This window comes from Strix uralensis, chromosome 4 (assembly GCF_047716275.1).
Source record: "Strix uralensis isolate ZFMK-TIS-50842 chromosome 4, bStrUra1, whole genome shotgun sequence".
Taxonomy (NCBI): Eukaryota; Metazoa; Chordata; class Aves; order Strigiformes; family Strigidae; genus Strix; species Strix uralensis.
The window spans coordinates 78,717,075-78,736,484 of record NC_133975.1 but is presented as its reverse complement, the minus strand read 5'-3'; the positions used below and the strand labels follow the sequence as shown (position 1 = coordinate 78,736,484).

Genomic DNA, 19,410 nt, shown 5'->3' with positions numbered 1-19,410 from the left:
AAAATCATGCACACGCTGCCATGACAGACAAACCCAGCCAGACTAACATGAGCTTTTCCAGCCTCCTCATTCAAAAATTAACAGCAGTTGTCTTTAAATCAAGCTGTTGTTTTCTGTTACAGCTGTGTGCATACTTGTAATTGAGGAAGCAGTTCACAGTGATTAGGCGGAAATGGGGTTTTTTTCTGCTTGTTACAGCAGCCTACATTTCACATCAAGTTCTCAGAATTAATTGCCCCTGTGCAGATTTTCACTGGCTAGTAGCCACCTTGTACATGAGCCGAAGTAGGAATGAGAAGCTTCTAACATACTTCAAGAAAACCTGCAGTAATCTGAGATGTTTTACAGCAGCCTAGACAGGCCTTGCTCTGCAGGTCCACTTTCATGTCCTAGTCTCGTTGTGTGCCTGCGGTGGGTTGCTCTTCCAAGCACCAAATGCCATTTCTTGCATTCCCCAGAGCGCCAGAGGTGTCATTCCCACTTCCCAGGAGAGCCACGGTCCGGGGTGCCTTGCAGGATCCGCCTGTGCTGAAGCTGTTGGGCAGAGATCATGGCAATGGGTTGCAATTTCCCTCAGGCCCTGCTGTGTGCCAGCAGACCCTGCTGAGCCTCGGCCACTGGTGCTCTGGGACAGGCTCATTGGTGGCCGCAGTGGGAAGAAAGGGTGCCTGTGGGTTGAGCATCCCTTTTCTCCTTCCTCCCAACCAGGAGCAGGGTGCAAAGCCGCAGGGCAAAGCAGAGCTGCTGTGCAGGTGGGGTCAGCAGGACCTGTGGAAGGAGCTATCTCAGGTGACTTTGTGAAGCTGCTTCTGCCATGGAGTCCCCCAAGAAGAAGTCACAGCTCTTTAGCATGACCAGACCAGAGCAAAGGGTTTTGGAAACCATGCGCTAAAATAAGACAAAGGCAGAGTCTTCTGGTTTAATATTGCATCATGCTTGGGAGTCTTGCAATACCTCTCCAGTGTGACTGTTCTAAGGGATTTGTGTGGTGTTGGCCAGTACATCTCTAAATCACCCTGTGAAAGGCTGTTTCTTATGTTCATTAGAAACTTCAGTTCTGTTCTTCTTACTATTACACTCTCGCGTGTTCAATCCAGCGCATTATGTGTCTGAGTCAGGCTGTAATTTCCTTCTCCTTTCAGGCTTGCAGGAAGCAGAGCACACTGCTGACATAGATTTTTAAAATATAAATAAGAAAGTTCACTCACAATAGCAGTCACCGGTATAGCCCATGGAAACTGAGATGCACATGATTAAATTGTGTGATTATACTTCTTGGACGTAAAAGTCTCTTTGTTATGACAGCCTGCCAATAGGCCATGTAGCGTATAACACATGCTATTACATACAGTATTTAACTCTGCTTTTGTCACATACCTGCTATACCTTCAGATTTTTAAATGGCTGGCAGTGTGATTAAAGATGTTTGCTTGCTGCTCGAAGGGTGTATGTCTCTCCACACCTCTCACCTTGGCTACTGGAAGAATCCTTGCAATATCCCTTACACACCATTAACATGACAAAACATGATTGTTTTTAACTTTATCACTTAATGCTGTTTGTTTTGCAGTAACACCAAGGAGCTTTGGTCATTAAGCAGCTGCTAAGAAACCCAAAATTTTAAAAAAGTAGTCCCCATGCCACACCTGATGTTTTAGACATAAAACATCATGGTACCACAGGGACAGCTTGCAGATGTTGAATGCAAGGGGGGGTCCTTTCCCTTCCCTTTCTCCCTTTCTGCATGCTTCTTCCCTGAAGTTGGCTGCGGTACTCGCCTTGTGACTGAGCCAGCCTCTTCAGCTGCTAGCCTAGCAAAAAATGTTTCCAAGGTAGTTTGCAGACATTTTTTTTAAATTAAGTCAACTCCCTGGCCAATCAAAGGAATAGCAGAGCTGATTCAGGATGGGTGGCAGGAGGGTGAGCTAGGGCAGGGGAGCTGGACTTCCACTTCTTGGCTCTGTCATGCTGCTGGTACATGGAACTATACTTCAGCTAATTCAGAAACGTGGTCTGCATACAGAAAAATTAAATGGAAGAATAATAGAAATGATCAGAGAATAATACCTGCACATGAAGTGTCTGTAGCAATGCTTGGGACTGCACAATAATAGTGATTTTAGTTCAGTTTGGGCCTAAGAGGCTTTTTTGTCAGTGAATTTGGTGAAGAGTTGAATTAGATTTTTTACTTAACATGAAATGGAAAACTTAATGCTTCTTAAGATTCTTAGAGTGGTGTAGAAAATGGCAAGATTTTACCAAAAGTAGCTAAATTCTTTCAGAATTAAAGATCTTTGACTATTTAATATATTATCAAAGATAGCAAAGGTAGTTGAGAATGAAAACTGTCATGTAGTTACAGCCCCAGGCTTCATTATTTTTTAATCTTTTCCCTTTTTATGAGAGATCTCATTTTCTGATTTTCAATCAAATACATGAATAATTTTCCACGTTCTAAATAATAATCATTTCTAACAGGAATGAAATGCATTCAGATTTATTCCTGAAGCTTAGTGTAGGCATCAGAAGAACGTGCTGTCCTGAGCAGAGGTGCATCTGGCCCAGTGGGCACTGAGGATGGCCAGAGATGAATGGTAAGGAGGGCATGCAGCAGCATCCCACTGTCGCTCTCCCCTTCCAGACAGTGGGAAGGCTTGCAGGGAGGAAGGAAAAGCAGTTTTGGAAAGGTTTAAGAGGCTGGATGCCCTGTTGAGAGGGAAGTAGCGTGGTTCTTGTCTGGCAATCAAACATGGAGAGAGTGTGGGACTGAAGAATGGGGTCAGTCAAAGATGGAAGAGAATACTTTGTAGTGAATAAGACCAGATGTGCAGATAAACTGTGAAGGACCTTGGAGATGGGGATTAGTTGATATGAGAGCATAGAAGTCAGTGCAAAGAGACCTTAGTGTGATGACTCCATTGACTGTTCAGGTAATCTTTCTGATCATTTTGACTTGAGTTTCCAATAGGAAAGAGGAAAGACTAGCCATGGGAAGAGAAAATGATATGCAGTATCTAGGCCACAGAAGGATTTTCCCTGCTGGTCTCAGAGCACAAATGTGATGAGCATGACCCGTAAGAGTAAGGAGAAAGAGGAAAGTATACTGAAAGCAAAAATACTAGCTTTTCTTGTGTTGTACTTGACAGAGGCACGTTCATTGTATCCCAGAGAGGGTTGGCAGCTCCCCAATAAGACAGCTGATCAGGAGTTCCCAAAACATCAGCCAGCCTCTCATAGAGAGAAGACAGATCTCTGAAGTGTTGACTTCTAAAATAATGTTAATACATGCTGTGAATTTTAAAGGATTTGTGTTCTGATTCATGGACAAAATCCCAAGGAGCTAGTATATGCTCATTAAAGGTAGATATAGATATATAAAATGAAAAAAATGCTTTTGCTTTTCTAGCCAGTCAGGTCCAACTGTCTCCATGCAATAACATCTGGTATGTGTTCTTCCCCTTTTGCTCAGCTTTCTGCAAATGTGTTTGCTATCTGCTCCATGTGGTTTATATCATATGTCCTTATTTGGACAGATTTTTTTCCCTCTTCTTTTGGAGAGAGCATTTGGGTGCTGATACTTTCTACGCTGTTTATGAAAATGAGCTTATTGGTCTTGCCAAAACACAAAATGTCTTCTTGGGTAACTGGTATTAAAGTTTATTGCTTAAGTACAACTTTTTCCAAATTTACGTTTCAGAAAACCGATTGTATTACTAATAATTTCCCTTTCGTTTTTTGATCCTTGACTTGAGATACTGGGATATGATTTCCAGAAGTGCTGAGTACTTACAGCTGTAGCTGAAGTCAGTTGAAGATATGCTTGGGGCATACAATGTGCAGGTTAATGCTGTAACTGAACAATCATGTTTATGGTGGCTTAACTGAGCACCCAGAATCAGTGAATGCCTTGAAGAGTCGTGACTCTCCATCTCAGTAGCTCATGTCTAGAATGATGATGATGATGTTACCCCTTCATAATGCAGGATGTTTGAAGACAGGGAACTATGTCTTTGGCTGTTTTCTTTTAAGAGATGCCATATTTTCTCCCAAAACGTATATCCTAGAGAAAGACTAAGGGAAGAAAGTTTGCTTTGTGAGGGACTCCAGTGTTTTATGTCATATACAGGCCCATCTACCAAGTGTCTCAACTGCTTAGCTGTTAAACACATTTTTGAAATGAATGTTGCCAGGTCATGGCATTTGGTTCTTCCTGGTGTGCTCATGTTTGGGTATTCTTTGCAATGTCTTTTGTCACCTGCTTTATCCCCTGGATGTAGCCCTGTTGCCGTTAGTACATTCACAGAGGTCTGGTTTATTATTTATGGAAAAGAGTCTAAACTTTTCTTCCAAAAGCAGTTACCATGCTCAAGTACTTTTTCCCCTTGCTGCTCAGATAAGTGACTCTCTGATGCTAGGAACAGCAATAAAGTATTTCCCCAGTACTTTGTTCTCAACTGTAGCCAGCTGGACTTCATCCATTTTATTAGCCTCTGTGTATGAAAGGACTGTGTTAATAACAGGTTTTTTATAACCCTTTCTCCTCAAACATATTCCCACTGCTTCTTTTGCATTAGAGATTTTATAGGCATTTTTTTCCATGTGTTTTATTTCAGTTGTTTTGTTAGTGCAGTTACGGCCTGTTCTAAAGCGTTACGATTATCAAGATGATGTGGAAGGAATTTGAGACTTACATATAGAACGGTCCAATAAGAAGCATTGGATGATCAAACTGAGAATAATTTTAAGAATCAGTAGTGTTTTTAAAGAAGAGGGTCTTAGCAATAAAATAAATTTGGTTGGTACTGTTGTGGAAGGACTTGCCATTTGAGGTACTCCTCTTAGACTATAAGCAGCAAAGTGATGCTGTGGCAAGGCTGCAATAGGAGGGAGCAATAAACTCTGTAATGGTAAAGTGCATTCTTGGGCAGACAAAGAAAAATAGAGGGCTCTAGAAATGTCTCTCTCTCCCTGTCATAAATCAAATGTGATGAATAGTGTTCTGGTTGTCCTGATACTGGAAACAAAAACTGAATAACGCTGCTTGTGTTGGCAGTCCACTGTAGCTTCACGCTGAACAGAATCTGTTCTGATAAAGGTCCCATATCAATGCCTCTAAAGACCCTGGATGTATTTTCTTCTCAGGTCCCCAAAGCTCCAGGAGATGGTCACGTTTCTGGTTTCTTCTGGAGCAAAATGCTTCTAGACACATCTGACTGGGGACAGCATTTGTTCGGTAGAATTCCCAGACTGGAATAAGGTTCATGCTAACACATAAATTTTAGATACTTCTCTACATCTGAGAGCATACCTGTCACCAGGGATTTCATGTTTTGGCTTAGTTTTATCTTCAGAAAATGAAGAGTTCTGAAATAAGGTATATTTCACAGTAGTGAGAATGTGACATGACTAGTGAAATAAAGTCCAAGTTTTGCTGTATATTTATTGTCAAAATGAGGTTTTAGACAGAGTCCTGTTGTCTGTGGTACAATTTCTGCCAGCTAAGGATGAGATAATAACTGATAAATATTTCATGGCATTTCATTAGATGAAGAAATCAATAATTATTCATTTCTCCTCAAAGATTGGCATCTACCATCAAGAACAGAAGATCTGCACAAAACAAGACTTGTTTCTTATGCTAAATACTCAGCTTTATAGCTAGGCAAATAGGTTACACCTAAGTCACTATCACGGTAGCAGCTTTTTCTTACCCTCTGGTTCCTGTGACTGATAACATGAAGAAAACCATTAGTAGCTGCACAGCTCTGTGCAACGGTTTAATTGTGTGTGGAGCAGGACTGAGTATGCTGAATTAGTTCATGGAGAGTTGATAATAAATGAGGGAAGGGAGACTGACTCCCAACTGAATAGTTTATGGCTGTGGCCCATGTTTTTAATCCACAAGAACAGGAGATTGCTGGCTTTAGTTACACTTTCAGTAGATGAATTACACACTTGGTGGCAGCTCTCATTTGACATATAATAATCGATACTTCTCTGCTTACTCACAAATGGCTGTAATAGCAGAGAGCTACCTGAAGGTCCAGAGAAGAAAAAAAGTCTGTCATCTTAGACAAACCTTACATGCATTCAATGCTGAGAAACTTTTGCTGTATAACATTTTAGTGTATTCTTATTTTTCTGCTGATTTCCTGGATGCAAATTGCTTGTGGACCTTTTAGCCCGATCGTGGGGTTCTGCAGCTTTTCCAGCTCCGTGAGCTTGGGGGAAGTCTCAGCCTCTGGTGCAAGCAGGACCAGTTTTAGGAGAGCCCCATGGCACTGCCCATGTCCTAAGGACATCAGAGCACAGTGTCAGATGTGGCCTCCTCGGGAGAAGCACAGTGGTGAGCAGGAGTGAGACCTTCATGAGCGCAAAACCCCCCAGAGTTACATCAGCTTGTTCCTCCTCCTTGAGTGCATCATTACAAGTATATCTCGATTTGTACCCGTGCCTGTATGCTTAGCTACACGTGGCAGAGGAATGTTTTTGTAAATGCACTTTGCACTTGCTGTTGAATGCTTAGGTCCCTCTCAGGACTCTTGCAAACAGTATCGAATTCTTAGAAACCCACCATCTGACCTTTTTCTTTTGGAATATTTATTAGTGTACAACAGCTACAGACTTACTCAAAGTGTTAGGAGTAGCAGCAGCAGTAGATAACTATTACTAGTGTGCAGTCTTACTGTTTTTAAAGCACCAGAGTAATTAGCTATTTTTGTCCTTGTTTGATTGCAATTATACTCAAATATAAACATCACTTAATGAACTTTGCAACAAGTAAGGGCTGTACCGCTCTTGTGTAGGGCAGTTCCGTATCTATGTGGTGATATTCTTCCTGCATTAGCATAATTAAATTTAAATATTGGCTACAGTTGTTTGTTTTATTGTACCTCTCAAATGAATGTGTGTCAGGGAATATAAGCGAGTGGAAAAAGTCTGTCTGGCAGTAGGCAGCGTGCTGTGGTGTATTGCGTTTCTCAGACATGAGAGGAATGTGGCAGTGAGGTCTACAGTTGCCTGCTGTAAGCACTAGCACTCAGGCTGAAAAGCAGCTTGGGATGTGCCCTTTGCTTCATTAAGCAAAAGGCTTTATGCCTGTGGCATGAACTGCTATAAAACACAGTGGAAGTATTATAGTGTATGTTGTTAGACAGGACTGCCAGTCTCAAACATCTAGAATCACAAGTCAGATATTCCAACATAAAATCTGTCTAGAAATTAGGGATATGGGTTTTTTTAACCTCCTTGTTCCTTTTTTACTTAAGATTCATTTAAGTGAAAGCTGAGATCTTCACTGAAAGTTGAGATCCTCACCTGACTTCAGGGCTTTTAGATAAACACCAAATTTAAAAAAACTTGCAAAAAGCTTATAAAAGTTCTTTACAATGAGTCAGGCATCTTCAGTAGAAGCTGTGTGATTGTATATGCTTTGTCATTGTAAATAGGATCTAAAAACCAGGGATGCAAAATGCAGGCTGAGCTCCTGGTACTTGCAGTTTAGTTGAGGTTTGCTTACGTATAGTAAATGTTACTAACTGTGCTGGCTCACATTATTGAGCAGCCAGCCAAAAACCTAAAAAAAAAACCCCAAAACCAAAAACAAACACCACAGTCTAGAAAGCCTGTGTTGTGTGGGGGAGCCACGGTGAGGCAGCTTGTAGACCTTGTAGCCAGAGTTACCTACAGCTGATCCGTGTCTGGTGTAACTTCTGCAGCCTCCCAGAGTTCCATCCTGTGCATGTTGGCGTCAGTAGTAGGACTCCTGTTTACAAGAGCAAGCATGTGATGATGAGGGATGCATTGGTTTCCTTGTGTTGTCTGCGTCTTCCAAAGAAATGTGAGTGCTGACCCTGTCCCTGAAAGGGGAGGTGTAAGGGATGGTGATGTCTGAGTCTTTCCCCCCACTCTGCTGAAGCGGCAGGCTGTAGCTTTAGGATTTTGAACCGCTGCACTATTAGCAAGCAAGGCAGGTGGAGCGTTCATGTTTCTAGGCACTGCGCAGTGCTGGAAAAGCAATGCCGGGGCCCAGGCATGGGCATTTTTAGGGTCCTTTGTTCATTGTTTCTACTGACCTGCACTTCAGTCCCAAAGAAGACAAACTACAAAGCCCACATCTTGGGAAGACTAAGATCCAAGAATTTGAATAATTGTATAGGATTTTTAATGTAGAACTTGAGTTTGCTTGTTTGAAAAGTGGGTGCTCATGTACATAGGTTAAACAATTGTGGTAGGTGAGCTGTAAATCTGCTTCTGTTCTATCTGCCTGTCTTGAACTCTGTTGAGATCTTTTTCTGCTGTGCAACCCTAGAAGAAGCAACAATTCTTGAAATAACATTTCGGCACCATAAACACTTCTTATTTGATGCTCTGACGTTTGGTTTTAGCAGCTCAGCCTGCCTCTTCAGCACGCATGTGGCTGTCACCGTTCAGCCAGTCCTTTCCTGCACAGCTAGTGCAGATGACAATCACCTTTCTCTCAAGAGTGCTCCAAGCGGTGGTTTAACATGGCTAAGCCTCAGGTACTCTGTCATGCAAATACAAATTTGCTCTTAGGTCAACATTTAAAGCATCATTTTCATTGTTTTTAAGAATCCTATTAGTTATAGAGGAATGATAAATAATCCAGTGGTCTGGAACCACATCGTTCTGGCTCAGGGAGCTGTTACCACTACAGATGATGCTTTAGGTCTTGGAGGTGTATGTATGTGATGCACTTTTGTACTCTTGGATCTAGCAGTTTGCCTAATGGTTCAATGTAATTGAAGCCCACTGAAGTCTGCAGGAGATACCATTCGGTTCGTAAGTACTTCTTCCACCTTCAGTGGAAACATTTGTAGTCAGAAGCAATGCCTTGAAATGTTTTACTACTGTCATATTGATAGGAAAAAAAAAATATGCAGATATAAAGAGGTTGTGTTCATTAATTATTTATCATGCAATCAAGAAAGTATAAAAATAATCCAGTGTTGTAAAGGAAAGCACTGGCTCTTTCAGTTTGAATAATGCAGACCCCACTCAAGCTTTCTCTGCAGAACATGAAGCCTAATCCCAGCACAAGTAAATACATGTTTTTTCTCTGAAACAGATCTAAAAATCATGCAGCTCTCGAGAGGAGACTAATTGTGCTCACTTAGCTTCAAGTGAATAATTAAACTGTGAGGAGTTATTATTTTCCTGGCTCCTCTGTAATGTTTCTTTCTTATTAATTCTTAGATATTCAACTTTTGGACTTTTTAGCATCAATCAAGCTCTGCTTCTATTGTCTGAAAAATAAAATATGTAAAGGAAAAACTGCCACAGATTTAAATACATTGTATTGTTACAGTGTAAATATAATCACTGTAATTAAACCACTCGAAAATATGAACCATCAACTTTTTCTCTCAGGGACTCAGCCACCTATGGGATTTTTGTGCCTGTGAAAATCTCCCCAGAGATCCAGTGTGCTTCACTTCTTCTGATTGTTCTTGAAACAAAATTAGCTTTTAGTCTTTTAAAATCTGTTGGCTTTATCTGCTACTAAATACCCATGTAGTAAGTGCTGTGGGATCAAAACAAAAACAACTTACTCCTCCTATGCTTGTAGTTTTGATGGGATTTGCAGTTTGAGTCAAAAATCAATAATCTGACTCACTGTATTTGAGATCATGGTGGATAAGGGTAGATCCCTTCGGCCTAGATCAGAACCTGCAGGGTATCTTGAAATGAGAGGAAAGGAATCTTGAAATGAGAGGAAAGGGTGAATATAAAAGAGACTGGAAAAGGATGAGAGAAGGTACCTGAGAAGGCAGGTAGCCTGGCCCTGAGTCCTGGGGCAGAACTAACAAATTCCATGTTGCTCCTTCTAGACATTAGCCTAGCACGCTCTTAAAAGTCTCTGCTAACAGACATTCTGTCACCTAATGAGGGTTCAGGCAAATTTTTTTCCTGTTAGAAATGTTTTCCTGATGGCCAACTCACTCCACCAGGTGTCTGTGACTTTGTCCTTAAATTGCAGCCTTTGTGGGGAGAGTAGGATGGTTCCAAGTTGGGTAGTGTAAGGGGATGGGGAGGGAAGGCTTTGGGAGGAAGGTCATGAAGATGAAGGTCATGGATGGAGAGCCCTGGGAGGCTCCTCCTGAGGAGGAGAAGAAAGTGTTACCCATCCAGGCTCCTTGTCATCATGTTTCTCGCTACTGATGTCTTGAACTTTCTGATGTTCTTGAAATGCTTTAGACAGATACTGAGTAAGAGCAAAGTTTGAAATCTAAGCACAACCTCAGTGGTGGAGAAACCTCTGGGTCCCATCTCCAGAACTGAAAAATAGTAATACGCTGACAGAAAGACGTGACCATAATGCCGTTTTCCTGTCTTTTCTACCCTCACAGATGAACAGGAGCCAGCAGTCAGCAGTGATTCAGACATTTCATTGATTATGGCAATGGAGGTTGGACTGTCCGATGTGGAGCTTTCCACTGATCAAGACTGCGAAGAGGTGAAGTCTTGAAAAACAGAGATCCAACACTAAACTACAGGGGAGGGTCACAGGGAGGGACCGAGTCAGCTTTCTAGGATTTGGACCAGTCATGCACATGCCTCCAGAGCACTGTCACTCCTGCACACTCCATTCTGAGATGGTCACGAAAAGCAATAGCAACAGTTGTGTCTGCCTGGATGCGGTTTCATCATCTACATACATTTGTTTTGTTCACATGGGAGATGAACCCTTCCAGTTTACCCACGTGCTTGAGAGCAGTCATGTAACTCTTCAGTGGCTCATAAATACACAACTGAAATGACAGCTTGAGTGTTTTCTACACTTGTTCGGTCGGGTTTTGTTTCTTTTTTTTGAAAAGACATATATTTGTTATGTTTGTTTGTTTATCGTTTGTTATGGATGGACACTCTGTTTTTTGTTGACTGACCCCAGCTTTTTCAAGAGTTCAATCCAGAAATCTGAATTCCTGTTCACTGGTCACTCCAGGATTTATCATTGCCATGTCATTTCTGCATGAAGTACACATGGCTTCAGAAGGATGGTGCACCAGCATCCTGCATTAATGTGAAGCCTGCTTTCATTAAGTGGGAGCCTTGGAAATGGTATGTTCTGAAGGCCTTTACTTGTAAGAGAGCTCTGAATTAACAGAGATTGCTGAGATTTGGGTGAAAACTGCATTATGTTGGCTTTTACTTAGAGCTCTGTTCTAGACAAGTATCACACAGTGTGAAAGAGAGAAAGAAAAGCTTAAAGCTTCACTCCGTCCTTGTAGTCCTTTGCTATTTTTTATGCTATCAGCAGTTGTCAGTACGTTAATGGCCTTCCTTCAAGTCACAATTCAGTAGCTGGAAGAGAAAATCTAGTATAACATCATGTCTTTTCTTAATTTTACTGACCAAAATCTGACCAGTAGGCTAAAGAACTGTCTGAGAGGTTTCCAGAAGCTGCTTGTTAACAGCTGTGCATTATGTGGATGACAAGAATATTCTTAGGAAGGTTCTGGAGATGCTGATACCAGTGTCAGAAATTGCTAATGAATCAGGAGTCAGCTGGTTGAAATGTTTACTACTTGGTTTGGTTTTGTTTTTTTTATTAGTGCGTTTCACTTCTTATGTTTTAACGGCAATTTTTGCCAAGTTCAGGTGGTTAGTTGCCCTCCAGAGACCCTGTCAACATTGTCGCAAGCATAATGGAATACTTGCAATTTTTATATAAATACATATATACCAAAATATTTTGGGTAGAGGGGAGGGAATTTGAAAATAAACAGAACTAACAGAAATCAATACACCTAAATAATAATGACCAGTGATGATTATTTAGTTCATCCTGAGCTCTGCTTTCCAGGGAAGAGCTTCTCCTTACTCGTTCAGGGTACGATTTCATTTTTCAGTCAAAATACTCAACTGTGAAGAAGCATTTTTAGCTTACTGTTATACAAGAGTAAATGGTTTCTGTTGACAGTCAGATGATTTGAATCACATTACTGCCTCCTGAGTAAGTCCATAGAATCAACAATTCATCTTGCATTGAGATCTCATGGAAAGGTCAAACATTTTGGCTTTATGGTACATGGCAGCATCTCAAAATGCACCTATTAGGGTTCTTGCTGTATTTAATCTCCTTGTGGATTTACTTGTTAGATGTGGAAACCAACTTCCAGCCAAAATTCAGTTTGTCAGATCTTATTTGGGAACAAATGTGTTTAGAACTATCCCTAAAATTTTGTCCGACCTGCTTCCTCAGTACAGGGAGAAGGAAAAATTATACTCCGTGCTTTTCAGTCCAGTTAGAACTCAGTTCATTTTAGGAACTGAAGTTCATTTAGCTTAATTTTTTTGATGTTCTTAGTCCCTAAATTGAAGGGTAACTTTGAGGCAAAGGAGCACAGCCTAATCATCCTTCAAAACTGTGATCAGGAAATGTGCCGTTACATTTTTACAAGCCATTTGAAAGGATGTCTCTTTTAAATTAAAGAGATACAGGCAGCTGGAAATCTACTTTGTTTAAAAAAGAAAGCTAAAGATCCTTCCAGAGGGCCCAGCTAGGTCAGTCTTGCCAATATTTGTGGTTCTGTAATCGTATTTTTCTTATTCTTTAATGTCTTCTCTAGTCGTTGATGCTGTGGGAAAGGCCCACAGCGTCAGGGGAACCAATGCTAAAATTCACCCCTACACAAGAGAATTTGCGCAAGGTACCGCATCAGCTCCACTTAAGCTCTGGAAATAATGCTGAAATAGGATTTAAGTGGTGCTTACACCAAATTCTGGCCCTTCACACAGGAATGAAATTCATCTCAAATGGTTGCAGGGGAAAGAGTGAAGCTGGTTATACACAGTCAGGTCTCCCTATGGAAAGTACACACACTGGTACAATTTCCTCTCATTTTCCTCAGTGCTGGAGCCTGGGTGCTACATGTCACAGGAACATCACAAACACGATGTCTGAGTTGTCAGTGATCCTTTAACATCTGCCCACCACAGCCCAGCACACAGACAAAAACTCCTGGCTGAACTGTTTGGGTTTCAGAGGAGCCATCGCAAAGTGTTTGTTTTATTTCACAAACTTAATTAAGTTAATCTCAATGGGTAGATTGACCAATTATCTGTTGCCATAGCGAAGTCACCCACAGCACAGCAGAGCAAGGGAGGTCTGTGGAAAAGCAAGGCAGGAGGTAAAACTCCCAGCTGATACTGAACTTTGCCCAGCAAAATCATTAAAGGGAGCTGTGCTCAAAGGGGAGCTGAGACCCTGCCCATATTTCTAGGAGCTCGTGGAGGATTTCGGAGAGGGATCACACTGTGTATGCTCTTTTCCTAAGTATCCCATAGTAGATGTGGTCCCTCAGGGACCACAGGTGGCAGAGGCAGGGTGCTAGGCTGCGTGAGACGTTTTTACATGTCGCCATACTGTGGTCTTTCAAAAGAGGCATCCTAGCAAATCTAGGTCAGGAGTCTTTCTGCTTTTGTTTTCCCAGTTCTACCTGCAGTATTGCTCAGGAAAGATGTTTTTCTGTCCCTGTCCTCAGGTAGTCTATAGTTCTGAGCACTGTTAAGCGATAACGAGTACAAAGCCAGGTTAGACATCACTGGAGCCAGAACTTAGGAAAGCACTTAAGTAAATGTTTTATTCGTCCTTCTTCAGAAAAGCACTTATGACTAATTTTGGACTTGTACCAAAATCACGTTATTTTCAACAGGTCTTCTGTGAGCATAATTATATCCCTGTGTCAAATGGAAATGTTTTCCTAAAGCAGGACCTGGCTGACAATATTCTTTATATATATATATAATCTGTGAAATGCCTTGGGAATTTGAGGTGCTTCATAAATATTAAGACCCCCAGATGTATGTTTGTAACACATGTGAAAGCCTTAATTCTGCGGATCTGCATGCCCACGCACATTTTTGCTTACGTGAGTCTCTCCACTGAGATTCCTCACAGGGTAGAATTAAAGCTCCCGATTTGCAGCTTTGGGCAAGATTAGTCCCATCCTGAGCATTGTGTGACTCCTCGGTACGGCTGCCCGCTAAGCTTGCGCTCCGGCATTGAATATGTGGGATTCAGATGCCGGGGACACAGCACTGCGTGTTCAGAAGGGAAAGCAGCCTCTAGCATGCAGCCAGGAAAAAAAAAATCCTCTGGTGCCCTCTGACGAACAAGCGCTCATGCACATAATTCTGCAGGCTTGCACTCTGGCAGAGGGGCACCTCCTGCACAGGGCCAGCAGCCAGAGGACAGTTCAGCTCTCTGCGAAGGGCGCTCTTGTCATTAAGCTGATCTCGTGTCTCTCCGAGCTCTTCCTGTCCTGTCATCTGAGGCTCTTTTCTTTTCCGTGAGTGAGTAGTACGTGGGAGAAGCATTCGCCTTAGTGAGGTTCATCTTCACTTGGGCTGGGTTGCAGGATGAAACTTGGACAGAGACCGCGCTCTGAGTGTCCTTTGATTTTCATGGGTTTACTAAACTGCCCCCCCAAGGGTCTGTTCAATAGGTAGGACACATAAAAAGTTGTATTGGCAGAATTTTGCACTCACAAACAACCTCATGCGTGCGTGCAGACGTGCAAGGCATCAGGTCTGCATCCCTTCCCCACAGCTGACCCATTCTGGTGGGGGTACAGATCTGGCACTTGCTGAGGGATTGGGGTTTTTTATTTTCTGACTGGTTTAGAGCCTCGAAACCAGGATCAGGACAATCATAGCACTGCAGTTCATTCTTTAAGCATTCTGTAGAATTAAATTGCCGTGTATGTATATAAAAGTACTTTGATATGACTATGGAAACTGTATTGTAGTGAAAACAGAAGCAGCTGCCATTTTTAGACTTCTTATATGAGGCACATTGTGGCACTAAACAAGAAGGCTTTGTAGAGGAAATTTGAAAAAAAAAATATTGAAATCACATATGGTAAGAGGTCCCTCAGATCTCACTACTTTAATGACCCCTGGATCAGATCCAGAGGAAGTCATTGCAAGAAGGGCAGTACTTTGTCTCTTGTTGAATGACTCGTTTGGGATACAATCTTATTTTGTTAACAAAATGAACCCAGCACCAGAGACAGATCCAGCTCTGAATTTAATCTTTCTCAAAGAACATGCATTTTGTGATCCAAAGTTTTTGTTGTTAAACCTGTTAACCTACCCTCTTTTTCCCCTTGCTAAATAAAAAGAAATGCTTGTCTGATTTCAAAAATGTCTAGCTCTGAAGACCTTTGTGTATGGACAGGTTGCCCTGGCAGGTATCTGCAGATCACTTAACACTTCTATGTGCTTTTAGTCATCAGTACAGCATAGTTAGAGATTTTCCATAAAGTGTGTTTTATTTGCTGTTCTTGTTAAACCTGGAGCACAGTCATTGTATAGATTTTCCAGAGATTTGCCTTACAAACTTTTTCCTTTGAATAAATGCCACAGCCCTTTGAGTAGATTCTGTGATTAGAAGGCAAAGATCAGGGCACAAGTCTTTATATGTAAAACTCTGGGCTGCAAGTCCTTGTTGTGACAACTGGCTGTACTGAAATGACGATGAAGTTGTGCATAACAGCGGGAAATGCCTTTCAGCCCAGGCAGCTGGGAATCTCCTAGGCTTTGTTTGTAAGAGGCTCATTCCTTTGTCATCTCTGTCTGTAGAAAAGCTCATGACCAAGCATATGGTTTGAAATAAGGCAGGAATAGGAATATATAGGCTGTGCAAACTAAGAAAACTGATAGTTATTTATTAATTTCTATTCTTTAGCAATAATGGACGTTTTTAACCATTTGTTGTTCTCGGGCCAAAGTTACCAGTCTGCTAGGAATAGGGGCCAGGACAAGCTGACTCTCTGAACAAAAGAGGGAGGGCTTGGTTTTCTGTTGGGATGCAACCATTTTGCAGGACTGAAATGTCAGAGAAATCCAGCCTGTTCCTTCCCAGCCCTTCTCACAAATGTTTGCTCTAGTGTGAGCCTTAGTTGCAGGGGAAGGAGATCATGGGATCAAACTAACACTATGACGCTTCCTCTCTTGCATTTTGTACTGCCTGTATCTCTTGTAGCAGGTTGGACTGCTCTGGTTCAGCACAGGGAACAGAGCCAGCCTAAATTCAGCTTAAGGGCTTAACGAAAGATAGGCCCAGGGGTTTCGGCATATGAGGGCAGCCAAGCTTCTTCCTAACCAGTGCAGACCGGGATTGCTGCTTCATTGAAGAACACTGAGCATTGACTCATTTGTTTTATAGATGCAAAATGTGTGAGCGTGTATCAGGCAACCAGTGTGACAGAAATGAATCCGCCTGGTTAACGCAAGCGTTGAAAAACAATGTCATGAAATATTTTAGGGGCCAGGGAAAATGAGGGTGGAGGTGTTGTTTTTGCAGACTTTTTAAATAGGGACAATTGATCCAACACAAGCACTTCTTTTACTTTACCAAGCTGTTACCTGAACTAATTGATAGGTTCGCAGTTGAAAGAGGAATGCCAGATGGACTTTTTAGTCTGGATTTGTTTGGGTAGCAGATGGCAGCTGCGGGCTGGGACAGCGAGTGAGGAAGAAGGCTGCCCTCCGCCATGCAGCCTCCCCCGCCGCGCTGGAAACCCGCTCAGCTACCTTTCTCTTCTTTGGCACTTTTTTCAAGAAAAACATTTTGTGCAGGAGCTATGTTTCAAAGGGAAAACTAGAGAAGAAGGATGAATGAAAGATGTTGTGAATTTTGAATGAAAAGCCAAGGGATAAATTTTCCATCTGAAATTAATCTTATCTCTCTCAACTATTTTAATTGTGAATCAGTGGAAGTTAGTTCTTTCTGGAGTGAATGAAAAAAAAAAAGGAGAGAAAAAAAGAAATAAAATTTTTCCTTTCTTGTTTATTTCTTGATTCTTCAGTCCTGTGTAGCATTAAGAACAATAGCAAGATCAAGATGCTTGTTTGCTCTGAATGTATACAGTTATTTCAGATGTCAAATATCTCAGTGTTTTGTATGTGTACGTAATACCATCCTTCTTGTTTCATGTTAGGAACCTGAAATGACTGTACCATTTTATAATTAGAAATGTAAAGAGGGGACAGTGGGTGGGAGGGTCTGTTATTTTTATAGCAAGATGTTCCTTGTATTTAGTGAACATTTAAAATGGTTTTGTACTTGTCAAAATATACATTCCATCCATTTCCAGAAGAGAATTATTTTTATTTAGAGTAGTTTATAAGCAAACCAAAAAAAAAAAAACCAGTGGCGTCCCATTTGTACGCAGTTCATGAACAGAGCAGAAGTATCCTGTTTTTCAGTGATGGCTCCAAAGCTTTTTCCAGCCGTGTCTCTTCTCACACGCTGCAGAGCCATACCAGCAAATGCCAGTGTTAAAAAGGGAAGAAAAATCACGAACGAAATAAATACCATATGGATCAGTGGACAGCTTAGCGAAATGACTTCCAGTTGGGAGACAATGATCTGTCCCAGTGAAATTCTCCGAGGTAATCAGTCCTGCTCTGGACTGCAGGTGCAGATTCACTGGGAGACCTTCAGCCCTGCCTCTTGCTCTGCCCCTACCCGGCAGGGCTGCCAGCCCCCCCACAAACTGGGGGTGACAGGGTTGTCACTCTCAGGCGCTGCAGCTCCCTCAGGGTGGGAGCCCATTTATGACTGATGGTGTTTTGCTGGTAAGGCAGTCGATTTCTGCAGGTTGACCAGTTGTGTTTCTTTTGACTGTGGAAACAACCCTTCATCTCCACATTAAAAAAAAAAAAAAGTTCCTTTCTCCAGACAGCTGCATTTTGGTTTGTGAAACACCTAGCGAAAGACCATGGCAAAATCACACAGTGGTATTTGCATAGGCAGTTCTTTTTCATGTAGTTAGCTTTGGTTTTGCCCCCCTGCTACCTGTGACTTGATGCCAAAACAGTGCAGTAGCAGTTTGTGAAGCAAGCCTTTTTTTTCTAGCATTACTTTTTGTACAGTATTGCAAATATACTTTAATGCTTTGCTGATATTTTATAAAGTATACATCTTCCCCTCCAATGCACTTTATCTCTCTTGAAAAATGTGGGAGTCGGAGAACTACCATCTTAAAGGGATTTGCCTGAAACCATGAGGCACACACTTTTTTTTTTTTTTCCTTCTTGCTTTGTTATATACTGTAAATGCTAAAGAGCATGGACAGTGACTCAGCTGGAGGAAGTACTGAAATGTTGAGGCTAGTATTTGGAAGCATTATTCAGTAGTACAACACGGCTATTTTTGTTATATAGAGGATTATAATGTAAATATGTGAGACTGTGTTATTATGTACTAGTAAAATATTGCAACTCTCAAAGTTAAGATGGTGAATTCCAAGGAATTTTATTGCAAGTTTTTTAATAAAACAAATCTGATGACTGTGTCGTATATATTTTCTAACAGGCTGTGTAAAACTGGCATTTCCTGATGTGTGAAGCTTGCGGATTGTTTCTTCCTGAAGGTGGCTGCTGCAGACTTTGGCATTCACAGGAGGCAGAGGCTGTAGCAGGGAGGGACCCATGGGGCAGCCTGGCCTCTGTGCCACCACTTCCAGCCCCAGTCACGGCTCTGATCCTTGTTATCTTTTGGCTTCTTTTGATCAGAAGGCTGTGTGGGAGGTAAATGCCTCTACATCACCGAGGCCGAGCTGCAGCCTCACCCCAGATGCTGGGCATGATGTGTTAACATAGCTTTAAAAGGTGACGGCTCTGCCATGCCTCGGTGGGAATTGCACCACCATTGTGAGGGGTCGTCTCCAACTGATACATTGACTAGATCCATGATGTGGGCAATTCACTATATGCGGTTATCCCATGAAGTTTTCTAAAGCACCAAAAATTATTTTTGAGCTAAAGTGTCCAGCTGCTCTTCCCTCGGCCGCCATTCCGTGTCCCTGGGAGCAGGACACCATTGGGAAAGCCCCAGGGATTGTCACGCCATCCAGCATAGGTCTGCTGCTTACCAGAGGTTCGAAGCACAGTAAAAATCCTGCCTAAAAGAAATTTAAGAGACTTAACAGTTTTCCAGTAGATGCAAAAGGCAGCAGACAGAGTTCCCCAAAGGAGGACCAAATCCTGGCTCAAGCTGCAGTCCCGCTGCGGGGGCCCAGCCTGCCCCCATCCTGGCCCACATTTTGTGCTTGCTGGCCGGTGCCGCCGGCACGGATGCCTCTCTCGGGCGGTGTTTGAGGCATCGACGTGCCAAATCGGTTGGGGCCCTAACTTGGATTTCACCCAGGAGCAAGGAAGGCAGCAGCCATGGGCTAGATCGCACCCAGCTCCCGTGCCTCCATGCTCCCACGCGCCCACCCTCTTGCTGCTCACGGTGGAGGGGCAGCAAGCTGGCTCAGAGCCGGAAAACCACATGTGATTTAACGTGGCTTTATCAGCACCGCCGGGAATTATTTTTCCCTTCCCAGCCTGTGTCAGCCAGTTGGCACCACAGCCTGGAGATCCCCGTCCCAC

At 42.3% G+C, this 19,410-nt stretch overlaps 1 protein-coding gene across 1 annotated transcript in view; it reads left to right on the top strand.

Annotated features, from left to right (window-relative positions):
* Positions 1-18,324, top strand: part of RNF150 (ring finger protein 150) — a 125,610-nt gene extending 107,286 nt beyond the window's left edge. Inside the window, exon 7 of the mRNA XM_074867366.1 lies at positions 10,371-18,324. Within this exon, the coding sequence (XP_074723467.1) occupies positions 10,371-10,489 (119 nt within the window). The 3' untranslated portion in view covers positions 10,490-18,324. The remainder of the gene's footprint in view (positions 1-10,370) is intronic.
* Positions 18,325-19,410: the final 1,086 nt, after the last annotated feature.